Source organism: Vitis riparia, chromosome 3 (genome assembly GCF_004353265.1).
Source record: "Vitis riparia cultivar Riparia Gloire de Montpellier isolate 1030 chromosome 3, EGFV_Vit.rip_1.0, whole genome shotgun sequence".
Taxonomy (NCBI): domain Eukaryota; kingdom Viridiplantae; phylum Streptophyta; class Magnoliopsida; order Vitales; family Vitaceae; genus Vitis; species Vitis riparia.
Window position 1 is genome coordinate 11,608,610 of NC_048433.1, and position 13,007 is coordinate 11,621,616.

At 36.3% G+C, this 13,007-nt stretch overlaps 2 protein-coding genes across 2 annotated transcripts; both read right to left on the reverse strand.

Moving 5' to 3' along the window:
• Positions 1–4,081: 4,081 nt before the first annotated feature.
• LOC117911056 lies at positions 4,082–12,587 on the reverse strand. The gene is made up of 15 exons (XM_034825219.1): positions 12,209–12,587; positions 12,042–12,112; positions 7,602–7,665; positions 6,756–7,331; positions 6,515–6,655; positions 6,307–6,408; positions 5,896–6,166; positions 5,580–5,793; positions 5,408–5,492; positions 5,216–5,293; positions 4,999–5,106; positions 4,775–4,906; positions 4,588–4,691; positions 4,405–4,480; positions 4,082–4,296 (listed from the first exon to the last, which is right to left on the reverse strand). Exons 3-15 carry the CDS (start codon positions 7,614–7,616, stop codon positions 4,207–4,209), a joined length of 1,992 nt encoding a protein of 663 aa, XP_034681110.1. The 5' UTR covers positions 7,617–7,665; positions 12,042–12,112; positions 12,209–12,587; the 3' UTR covers positions 4,082–4,206.
• LOC117910949 lies at positions 8,663–10,683 on the reverse strand. The gene is made up of 2 exons (XM_034825125.1): positions 10,390–10,683; positions 8,663–10,295 (listed from the first exon to the last, which is right to left on the reverse strand). The coding sequence occupies exons 1-2, from the start codon at positions 10,623–10,625 to the stop codon at positions 8,663–8,665; spliced, it is 1,869 nt and encodes a 622-aa protein (XP_034681016.1). The 5' UTR covers positions 10,626–10,683.
• Positions 12,588–13,007: the final 420 nt, after the last annotated feature.

A 13,007-nucleotide genomic window follows, 5' to 3' on the forward strand; every position in this document is an offset into this window, starting at 1 on the left:
ATAAAAAATAAACTGAGTATATAAATATTTCGATATTTTTTTGTTGGTAGTTAAATATAGATATAAATAATTTTTTTGGGATAAATAATTTGATTGATATGAATTTTTAAAAATAATTTTAAAATAATTTGAATTATGAGTTTTTAGATAAAGATAAAAGGCTTCTTTGCGTGGATCAGGTCAAACAGTGTCTTTAGATCCAAAAACCCATATTGTGGTCCCTGAAGAGAGATATGGATTGCATGCAATTGATGTCTTGGATCCTGAAATGGTAAGCATGTCTTCACATTTTTTTAATCATTATTATTAGTATTGCATTTTAGCAAGGGTCCCAACTTTAAAGGCCTAAGGTGCTTTTACCATTATCCTTTCAACATCTGTGCCTTCCCTTTTTTTCCTATGAATTTCTATGGGATACTTGATGATAAACTACAGTAGGTGGCTGTTGATAAATATGATGCAGCAGATCACTTACGGACTGGAATTAAATATGTCAAATGGCATCAGATTGTGTCCTCATTTATGCTGGTGGTGATCACTAATGGGAATTGTTCCATCCTTAGAAATTTTATTAGTTCAATCCCATAGCTTGGTCCATTATGGTAGTTTTAGTCAGCATCCAGACTGTAATAGAAAGGGCTCTCGGACTGACTCCAAAAATTCTATTGATCAAACTGTATGAAGCAGTCCAAGTTGGGGAAATGTAAACCTTTTATGTTTACCACAATTTTACTGCCAATTGCCCATAAGACTAACAATGTCCATCAACAGTGTTGTACTTCTTGATAAATTTCCAATGACATGAGAATCGCATCAATTCAATATCATGACCATTCTCATGAAACTGTGGTAGGAACAAGTATATCTTCTATGATTGCTCCGGTCTTCACAGTGACACACCTGGGCATGAAATTTATGAATTTAGTTTGATTTATATGTGTTTTAGTTAGCTTGTTCTTGTTCTTTATCTTTGTATTACTATTATTTGTATTATTAGAAAAGTTTTTGTTATCTGATTGTATTCTATTTTTGCTTTTAGTAGATTCACTATATTATTATTACTATTATATTATTATTATTATACTATCACTATTATTTTATTGTTACATTTGCACCATTCCTTTACATCTTTATTACTGTGTATTATTATTATTGTTTTTATTATCAAAAGGGTTTTAGTTATCTTATTGCATTCTATTTTGTCTTTTAATAGGCACACCGTATTATTATTACTATCATTATTGTTTTTGTTGCTATTGTTGCTATTGTTGTTATCATTATCAGAAGAGTTTTAATTATCTTATTCTATTTTGTCTATTTATAGTCACACTTTATTTTTATTCACTTTATTTTTATTCTTACATGTGCTGCCTTCCTGCACATCTTTATTACTATTATTATCAAAACAGTTTTAGTTATCGTATTGCATTATATATTGTCTTTTAATAGGCACACTTTTATTTTTATTTTTACTTTTACAGATACGTTCTTTGTACTGTGTTCCTTCACACCTTTAAGGTTGAAACCAGTAATGTTGATATAGCAGCATCTAGTTATTAACCATATAGTTAGGATTATAAAATTCCATTTTGAGTCAGCAGACACATGGTCAATAATTTTTACAAAAAATTTTAAAATTTGATGGAATTATTTTAAAATAATTTTAAATAATTTCAAAAATAAATAATTTTAAAAATAATTTTTTAAAAAAAATTATAAACTCCAAAGCTTGGACAATATTTTTTGTCCCTTGCTGGGCCTTAAACCTAAAATCTCCCACATCCCCACCTCAACCCTTGCCAAATTCAATTTAGTAAATAACATTTTAATGCATAAATTCATTATAAAATCCACAACAATAAATTTTTAAACTTTTAGTTATAGTTCTTAGACCCAACCAATCATATAAATTTGTATATATTGTTGACATGAATTTGCTTATGGGTCCACTTCAAAGTTCTAACTTTCTAAGCTCATCATTTTTGTCTTCCTTAAAGGAAAGAGACAACAAAGACTTAAGAAAGAAAAATCAATATATTAAACAAAAGTTTTCATTCACTAACATATTCAAAATCAACACTAAATTCTTTAAAAGAATAAATTCATTTACAAGCTTCCATAGGTGTCTTTGACAACAAGTGCATAATTTCCATTATAGATTATTTTACCTCTTTTCCCTCTTATCATCAATTTCTAACTTTATGGCATATTTTAAACAATTAATATTATATCGTGTATCAGATATGCATTGTAAGATACAAGTAAGATAAAATACATATCATTTTACATTATATCTTACCCTTATATCAGATTTTTTTTTCATTGATAGGTTACCCCTATATCATATCATGACTCATGAGCTGTAAGTCTTTAACAACTATACATAACAATGTTTTTTTTTATATATATACACAATACATTCATCATACAAAGGGAGCTAAAAATGGTGATGAAGATGCTGAAAAAGAAGATAAAATGTTAAAAGGAGACATGATACTTTTGTTTAAATAACACGATGAACATGTGACAGATACAGTTAAATGAGATGATACAACCACTGAACAAAAATCAGGATCCAGAAAGCATAAAGGTATTGGTCCACTTCTGATGAATGCCCACCTTCTCTCATGTATTTATAAATTCATATGCACCTAAAACATTATGGAGGGAACCTGAAGTCGGATGTGAATAAAGCTTCCCATCTACTAATACGATAAATAAACTAATTCATAAGTAAGACAAACCACAATACTGATTCATAAATATTGTAAAACAAGAAAAGATGAAATAATTTAAGCACAGCACTATGAATTACCTTCCTTCCAGGCCTCAGAAGTCTCAATGCAACTTCAGCAGCAGTGTTTGCTGCTGCAATAACATCAGCTGCTCTACCTGTCACTGGCCCATCTTGGAGAACATGAGTATGGGCTACTACTGCAATAAACCCATCTATGTGACATCCCATATCGCTGCAACCAACCCGGAAAAACCAGAAAGGACTTTATTTTCCATTCTACAGGTTTTTTTCTCTACCTTGAACAGTTACAAGCACAAGAAACTTACATCTTTAATTTTATTTCTGAAATGGTCGACCGGTCGAGTGGACGGGGTCGACCGGTCGAGCTCCGGACGAGGGTGCCATTTTGCATTCTCTCTCATCCAGTAGCATGTCCAATTCCGCATGGAACCGGTCGAGTGGACGGGTCGACCGGTCGAGCTCCGGACGAGGGTGCCATTTTGCACTCTCTCTCATCCAGTGGCATGTCAAATTCATCATGGAACCGGTCGACCGGATATGGTCGACCGGTCGATATACCGGACGAGGGTGCCACTTTGCATTCTCTCTCATCCAGTAGCATGTCCAATTCCTCATTAGACCGGTCGAGTGGTTTGGTCGACCGGTCGAGCTCCGGACGAGGGTGCCATTTTGCACTCTCTCTCATCCAGTAGCATGTAAAATTCATCATGGAACCGGTCGAGTGGATCTGGTCGACCGGTCGAGCTGGTGCCATTTTTATTTTATTTTATTTTAATCAATTATTATTTTATATTTAACAAATTTCATAATACCAAATTTTTTATAAATAGTGAGTGGTTATTTGGTAAAATTTAATACTTATTACTTAATGATTTAAATTGATTTTAAGTTAAATTATATTTAAGTTGTTGACTTAAAACTTAAATAATCATTTTAGAATATGTAAAAATGTAATTGTCATTATGAAATAAAAATATTGAAAATTAAATATCTTTAAGTATAAACTAATTAATCTAATATAATTACAAACTAAAAAAGGTTTAAAGTTATTTTTATTATTTTCGTATTTTGCTAAAATAATATATCATATAACTAAAAATAAATACTAATGTGTAGTTTTGGATTGTGAAGAACTGTCTACATTTCTAATCCATGTTGATACTTCACCATCACCCATACCAACTTCAATCTCAAGTTCGACAAGAGCTATAATAGAAATGGTACGTCAATAATCACAAAGAGAAAAGAAAACAAGAAAAAAAAACAAAAAACAAAATAAGAACCTTTATTAGATGTTTTGAGAGAGTGAGGGAAAATGCGACTTCATCATAACCTTCATTAAATATATAAACCATAATATTCACAATACAATGGGAGGAGTTAGTTTTTCCTGTAGAATGTACACTCATCTTTACAAATCATCGTCACATCCTATTGAAAAGTGTAACTCAAACTGCCATAAATCGATGCCGATGTGCATTCTGTGATGAAAGCAATAATCTGCCCAGTAGCTTCAATCTATACTTCTTAATCTTGGCCTGCACTCATTCATGTTTAAAAGACATATAAGGAAAGGTTAAATAAGTTGCCGATGCAATGCAATTTTTATATAAATGATGTCATAGCGAAAGCCTATATGTACATACCACATCGATGGATTTGGAGAGTCCCCCATTGGACCAGTTGTCCATGAATTTCATAATAAAAACGCCGCAGTCATTGCTAACACAAAGAGTAATGTGTAAGAACTTAATATGCGTGACATGGGAAGTATAATATGTGGAAAATGCTATGAAATCAAATTAAACATAATTGTGGTAAACACTAACTCATTTGGTTGGCATGGTACGTCTGGCATGACAAAACTGTACATGTTCAAGTCTACAGCAACCATTTCTTTCTTGTTGGCAACAAGCCATAGAACAACCTTGGCCTTAAACAAGCAAAGTAATTGACATTCAAACTTACAATATGATGTACAATGCAACAAATATTGGGGAGTAGAAGGTACATTACCAAATTTTGTTGTATTCCACTCATACAACTCCTTTTTCTTCCAGGCCGAGAATCCAAGAGCTGGATTCGTTTGTTATGTAGGTCATAGACATAAAGTGTCCAATGGTTTTTGAAAAGGACCGGTAAGTAGACCTGCATGATGCCACATACAATGGATTAGAACATATAATGGGTGAAGGAGATCAGAAGTGAAGAAACATAAAACATTGGAATGCAAGTCTGACCTGAGTAACATTCTGATACGAACCATCAAAGGCATACATATATGGATCGAAACGCGCAATAATTGCATCGTGCGTCAAATGTTTTGCGTTGGAACGCATCACCATTTCCTGTATATGAGATGAAAGTACTTAATGCATGGAAACATGTGTAAACGTGTGGACATGTTATCAGAACAAGGGAAATTCAGGTGTAGTGGCAATTAAAAGCATTCATTACAGCTATGTAGGGGGAGAGAAATAGTTTTGTCCTTGATTGATCGTCGAATTGCAACATTCGGCAAAATGCATCAACGACCTAAAAGAAGAAATGATTAAAATGTAATCAATATTCAGATTGACTAATGAGAAGATGTTACATCACATTAAAATTAAAAAAAATGCAAACTAGTGGACAAATTGAAATATTAACATCATTGCCAATCCAACAGTCTCCCTGGAAAGACGCGAGGTTGCCTCTGGTTAAACTTGTGTCATGCATTGCAACAAGCTCCTCGCTGCCAACAAAACCATATATGTTAGGGTAATACGATTTGTTGCATGTGGAAACACTTGAACTTGGCGTAGTATATGATGTAACATGCCTTGGGTCCAAGTCCCCATTAAATACAGTTGCAGCTGCCTCTTTTAGGTCCATCTTGATGGCAGAATGGCGGGTTTGTGCCTGCGCTATGAATGGTGACAATAGATTCGGAGCCATCCGACGCACTCTCCGTTGCCTCCCAATGCTATGGGATCGGGGGGCCACAGTCATAGAACGCAAAGGTAAGGGGTCTATGATGACTACTTCGTCATCGGCTGTTTGTTTGGAGTATAAACAGATTAGTTAACTGAACCCCAGTACAATTTGACATATTTTGTACGCACTAATGCAGTAATGAATGTGGCCCAAAATGTTACCAATAATAGGTGGATGCCGAATAGGAGTGTCTGGTACTTCTTCGGTGCAATGGAATGGCATGTCATATGGGGCAGAGGGTGAATCATGCGCGGCCTCGGGAAAGTCATCCGCTGCATAGCCTGAGTGACCAGCAGGAGGGGAATGTACACTTCTTTCTCTTCGCGCATCCAATCTATGGATCAGACCACGCATGATGCCAAGCTGCTGCTGAATGCCCTTTTGATAAGAATGTATTGCGCGTTCGGCAGCATAGTACTTTTCCAAGATTTCCTGTCACATGTTAACGAATTGGCATAGGCAAATTTATAAGAAAATTGATTAGAAGTTATTAACAATATAGCAATGATAACCAAATTGTAATGTGATTCAGATGGATTGAATGCGTAAAGTAACAAGTAGTTTTAGCGTACATCACTACTTGTCGGTACTTGACTACTTGTCGGTACTTGACTACTTGTCGGTCGACTGTCATCCTCGACATGTGTACGAGGCGGTGACGATTCATCAAACGCCTACATTATGAGAACATCACGCATGGTAAGAACATAGAAACATTGGAGGTATTCAAAATGCATGTAAATCAATATATAACAAACTTCATGCCGAATAAATGACTACCTGGCCATGTCCAAAACTCCCAAACTCACTGATCTCAGCAGATAAGCGCTCCTTTAGCAACTCATCTGACCATGCTGAGAGTAGGGGCGCTGTCATCGGAACAGGAACGGAAGGAATTTTGAATTTAATTACGTAATGGAGCTGCACAATGGAAATAAACATATGTATAATTCTTACTTGTTGGTACTGATGTAAACAAATTCAAATTTACCAATTAATGAATGTTAAAGAAGGCCAATACCTGGAGGAAAAGAATGCAACCATGAACCCAGACGCTGTTCCCTTGCTTAAATCGTCTTATACCCTCCACAAGCTGGTCAAGAACAAATTGGCCCCAATTAACATCATTTCTGAAACCATCTTCATGGATGGTATGCCACAAGTTTCGGCATCCATCAATCCTTGAGGTGGGGGCTAATAGCGTCGCACAAGTGTAGTAAATGAAGCATCTACGAAACTCCTCCCCAATAGGTAAGTTGAGGAGTCTCTCCTCACATGTGTTGAGGGTACCGAACGGATGACCAGACGGGGTAGTAGCAATCTGTAGAATCCGTCCAGTCGTCGGGAGGCCAAAGACAAGGCCGACATCAGCAGCTGTCAGATCATACCTTTTGTCGGATGTAATGTCAATGCGTCTGAACCCAACGTTAAAATGGGCAATCAGCCATATACAGATGTTATGCCGTATCTCCTTGCAATTTAAGTGAAGAAGACCTCCAAACTGAAGGTCTCGAACCACGTCCAATTTATCAGCAGGGAGCCTGTTGCATAGTTTTAGAAACCTTGAAGATGAACACCGTGTAGACAATCTGGTGGACTGCATTGAAATGGTTGGAGGGCATTAGTAGTTTACACATGAATTATATATAAGAAAAAATTAACATCAATAGGAATATGTAAACGTAGTGAATAAAGCAATAAAATTGAATGAACAAACAAACATATTCATGTGGATTCATAATTTACAATTGGATGTTTATGTAATTCAATCTTTAACATAAAAAAAAACTATAGGTCGTAAGTTGATCAAAATATGAAATATCCGAAATAAGTTATCAATATTTAAAAACAAGAAAGAATGCATCACCTCAGTAGTGGCCATAGAAGAATGAAATGATTGTTGTAAGCTTCAACCTTGGAATAACGGGCACCTGGAAATGGGTGTTATAGCAGTTATTGATGACCTGGGGAAACTAATAATAAAGGGAAAGGTCAATTGACTATTTCGACAATTAATATGTTTGATTAATTTGGTAATGGTGTTCCATAATCATAGTTGTAAGGAAAAAATAAATTAAATACATAACAATATGACATTTTAGGAAAACGCTTACAGTTTGGAAGCAAACACGTGTATGATCGATTATCCAACCAGCAACCATATAAATTAGTAGATAATAACCATATGGACAACGTGTGTAACAAGTATATCTAATTCAAGACAAATTGAAAGACAATTTTTATGACGTCTTAGAAATTGATGGGACATTGAAATAGGTGCAACAAGAACATAATGCGATAAGAGGACTAATTCACAACTTGGAAATAAATATAGGGGAAGTCTCGCTTTATTGAAAAAAAAAATTTGTCACCCCTATACGTAAAATAATGTAACAGAAATTGTCATCCTTAATGAGGCTCCAAATAAGAAATGCTCGATAATGTAGACACATAGATGGAATTAAATAACAACTAAAAAGAAACCACATTGAAAGTGCACTTTCAATTAAGTTGGTTACTGAAAGCAACTCTAAATAAGAAAAATTCCAACAAAAGTGCATGGTGCCTATAAATAGGGCAATACATAAAAACGAGAATCAACAACCCCATACCATATACCATACAACAGAATATATGGAATGATACAGAAAGAGGAAATTGTACAACCAAATAAAAGCAAATGTCACGGCAACGGATTATTACATTTAGAGCGGTTGTGACCTATTCCATTGCATCGAGAGCAATGAATTGCTCTCTTATGAGAAAACTGTGATTCAATGCGCCTTTGTCGGGGTCTTCCTGGAGGACGTCTCACATGAGGGGGTTGGAAAGCAGGAAAGGTGTTGCCCGCGCAATCTTGCAAACTCCCATCGTCACAAAGTTTCGGCATGTTGTGTGTTGGTAATGGTTGAAACTGACCCGAGTAAATCAAATCTTGCATGGAGACATGAAAACATGGTCAATATAGTCATACACGTCGTGTCTCAGTGTGCGGATGACAGCACATACGTGTGCACATGGCAAACCGGACATTTGCCATGTCATGCAAGTACACGTACGTTGATTCATATCGACAACCAAATAAACCTCTCCAGTAAACACCTTAAACGTCCCTCCCAAATAGGGTAGCACACTAATCGGACCAGACCTCACGATATTTGACATTAACTTCTCTTCAGTTTTCGGTCCGACCACGCTCTTCCACTTTTGTGTAGCACGCATATGGGTGTCCAACATGGCTACAAGTTTATCCATGTGCATTAACAATAAAGTATAAATTGTTTGGTGACGCTCTTCTCTTAACCACGCATTGAACGCCTCTGCAATGTTAGTTGTCATTATATCCCATCGCTTTTTAACAAACTTTGACATTGCCCAATGTTCGGGATTGTTTTCCGCAACCCATTTTGCTAGGTTCTCATTGAAGCGCACAAGTTTTTCAAATGCCTCATTGTAGTCTATTTCCAACCTAGCATACGCAATGCTGTCCAAAAGTAGCAAAGCATCTTCTTTCCCTTTCTTTCCTCGAATGTTTTGCTTATTGAAGAAGCTAGAAAAGTTTTCCTTAACATGGCGATAACAATATGCATGATTTCCTGTCCCAAACAACTCCGAAACACTACGCAAGATTCCCTGATGTCTATCTGATATAATAACAACTTCTTTACCATCTAATACCCCCTTTAATTTATCCAAAAACCAATACCAGTCCTCATAATTTTCTGAACTTACCACACCAAGGGCTAGCGGGAACATTCCATCATCTGCATCATATGCAATGGCAGACAAAAGAGCTCCCTTATATGGACCGCTTAGGTGGCAAGAATCAATAGCCAATACAGGTCGACACCCCATGATGAACCCTTGAATTGAAAATGCATGGGCAATGAACAATTGCATGAAATGACCTTCTTGGGAAGTGTACTCCGCAATTGTGCCCGGGTTTATTTCTCTTAGCCTATGGCATAACCAAGGGAGAAACGTGTAAGAGTCGCGTGGTACTCCATATATGCGCTCTTTTGCCTTCTCTTTAAGGTGCCATGCTTGGTTATATGTCAATTGAACCCCATGATCACGTTCAAAATCCTTACAAATTTGACGGGGAAGATAGTCTGGAGTGGTTCTAAACACATCTTCAACAACAACCGCACCTCTCTTTGAAGAAACCTTCACCTTAGATGAACACTCATCCTGAGCTATATGATTATGATTCACTTGGTAAGTATGAACTCGCAAGATGACATTTCCCTCGACAGCGTGAGCTGTTATCTTCCAAGGACAACCATCAACTGAACACTTGACAGACATATGCGTAGGGGAATTTTTCTTGTACTTGTATTCAAACCTCCCACCTAATGACATCTGGTAAATTGCATTGCGAAACTCCTCGGCATTTTTAAATGTATGTCCCGACCCTAATATTGCCTCACGAAAACGAATCGATTCCAAAGGGATGTACTCAGTATCTGCACAACGCGACGCAAAACCTCTTGATAGCATCATAGTTTGAGGAATTGGATCGCATGATGCATTAGAGGACGGGAACGTGATAGGTGGATCTCTGCATTGACATATATTAACATAATTAGACTACGTGATGCGTAAAATTGATATTCACAACATTTTAAATAAACATTGATGTTAAAGTCCATTACCGAAATGCCAACTGTGAATTCGGGATATTTGCTTCAATGGCTTCCACAGAGGGTAAGTCTACTAGGTATACATTTGCAAAGTCATCACTGTGGGAAACCACGTTATCCAAATCATCCTCATCTTCTAAATCTTGGATGACTCTGGGATTGAACTTCAGCGTGTAGTGCATCTTCATCACGTCAAGGGAAATGTCGAATTTCTCTATGATTTTTTTGGTGAATTCTTCAAATGCCATTCCTTTATATATGTGAATACCTTTGCTTCTTCCACCCAAGTATTCCCATTGCCCATCATTTTTTGGACAAGTTTGCCACCCACGAAAATGTAACAATATATCCTATTACTTGCGTCCATTAACCTATACAAACATAGCACAAATATCATATTATAGACCAAACAATTATGCGTCTTATAGAAAATGGCCTTCATATTTTCTCTCATCTGCCCTTTTGCTTTGAACTTCACACTATTACTAGTCGCCATGTCCAGATTATCATGCATCATTTATGCATATACTTTTCCAAATGTTACTTCACTTATTCTATTTTTAACTGGTTGGTCGACTCTTTCTCTGTTTTTTGCAGATTGCTATGACCCTCTAGATCCCAATAGGAACATCACAATTACTTTTCAGACTTATAAATGGACAGATCATGCCAATGTCATTAGTGTTTTGGCTCATACTTAATAGACAACTTCAAATTTAACTTAATTTCAATTTGGTTCAATTGTATGCTGAAAATAATATTGAGTTGCATGCGTTTGATATTTAGCAATTGTGAATAGTAAACATGGAAAGAGGTATTTGGCCACTACAATGATTGTTGGAAACCATTCTGGATTTCAAGGACAAATCCCTTAATTGGTTTCTTATGTATTGACTCCCTTAATTTTGGATTTCAAAATTAGAATTAAGGCTCGTTAAACTGCCTTTGAACTGATCTGTTTCTTTATTTCGCATTTATATTCATGTTAGCTACAGATTTCATGAAGTTCGAAATGATAATCTATCTACACATACTAGGTATCCCACAATATCTCATACTATAGGGTTCAAAGAACTTGGGTTTTTTTCGAAAATAGGTAACAGGCGAACTAGCATACTAAACTAGACTGCCACACGAGGAAGTAAATATAATGCTCAATGATATAATTTGAACGAAAGGACGAAAAATATGTTTGCAACAAGAAAATCTATTTGCATTTACTTATCATATATTAGAATAAAATTGCACCTATAAAACTAACTTTTCAATTCAATATGCAATGCTAAACCAAACAAAAATAAGTGAACCAAGTAAAATGCAAGGAAAATCAAAATATTTTTTTATGTCGTCTTCATCATCACAATTATCATGAATGGCAATCGAGGGTTCTCATATTGATGGAGAAACAAGTGAATCATGGTGAGATCACAGTTTAATAAAAAGAAGTGATTTTTCCATGTCAAGGCTATCAATCATATAAATCGAACACAAACATAATCATCTAAACAAAAACTTTTTGATACCAACATGCAGATGCAATTAGCCATGAGGATCCTCACTATTTCAAACTGTAAGCCATGTCTTAAAAACGCCATAACCCACGCCATGTCTTAGAGCCACTTACGGGGTTTAAGCTTTAAGCTTACAAAAAAATACTACTTTACCTGATGGTCAGAGAAGCTCCCTCCTCAATGCTCAGCACGGGACGACACCCACGGTGGGGATTAATGGCACACTGAAATCGCCAGATAAATTAGGGCAATGTATTTGGGCTGAAATGAAATGGTCGGGATAGCCGAAATGAATCATAAACTGAAATTGTTGAACCTACTATCAACTACTTCGCCACGGAACCCAAATCCGGTGGTGATCGTCGAGACCAATGGATTGACAGAGACGAAAAACTCCACCGTCTACACCTAAAATCGGATGGTCGGCAAACTCCAGATGAAGATGAAGAGATGATTAGGGCATTCTTTGGGCGGGAACGAGGGAGACACTCAGGAATGTGAAAACGCCTCTCAATTTTGGGGAAAACGATTTGCAAATCCAACGTGGATTTTGTTTTTTTTTTTACATTAGCCAGCCAAAGGGCATTTTCGGCTTATTATAAATTGTATAGCCTTCTTCTCAATTTTGAGACTTTGTCTGGGTGTTGGGCTTAATTCTGATACATCCATGGACCATTTCTTAATTTTTGGGCCCAGCTGGGCCCAAAACACAATTCTCCCTTTTTATTTTTTATTCTTGCTGAAAAGGTGCTTGAACCTTTTGGAGTTATTATCACTGGAAGTCGGTCCTTGAAGTCATCACCCAGACTGTCCTAGCAAACCAGGCTGCTCTAGGAATTATCTTTGATACAGATGTTGACAGATTTGCTTCTGTAGATTCCACTGGTCGCGAGTTAAATAGGAATCGTCTAATTGATTTAATGTCCGTCATTGTTCTTGAGAAACAGCCCGGAACAACCAGAGTCACAGAAAGTGTAACTTCAGATAACCTGACTACATATCTTGAAAAGAAACTTGGAGGAAAGCACCACCGGTTCAAAATGGGCTATAAAAATGTCATTGATGAAGCTATTCGCTTGAATTCTGTTGGTGAGGAGTTACATCTGGCTATTGAGACTC

Bases quoted from the DNA above. Each gene is read 5' to 3' on its own strand.
- LOC117911056 (XM_034825219.1), bottom strand. The intron at 5,794-5,895 runs GTAACATTTTGG...CCAAACAAACAG, and splicing joins TCGGCATCCACCTATTATTG to CCGATGACGAAGTAGTCATC. The intron at 5,294-5,407 runs GTTAATATTTCA...TTCTTCTTTTAG, and splicing joins ACTGTTGGATTGGCAATGAT to GTCGTTGATGCATTTTGCCG.
- LOC117910949 (XM_034825125.1), bottom strand. From the start codon at position 10,625: ATGGCATTTGAAGAATTCACCAAAAAAATCATAGAGAAATTCGACATT. The intron at 10,296-10,389 runs GTAATGGACTTT...ATGTCAATGCAG, and splicing joins AATTCACAGTTGGCATTTCG to AGATCCACCTATCACGTTCC.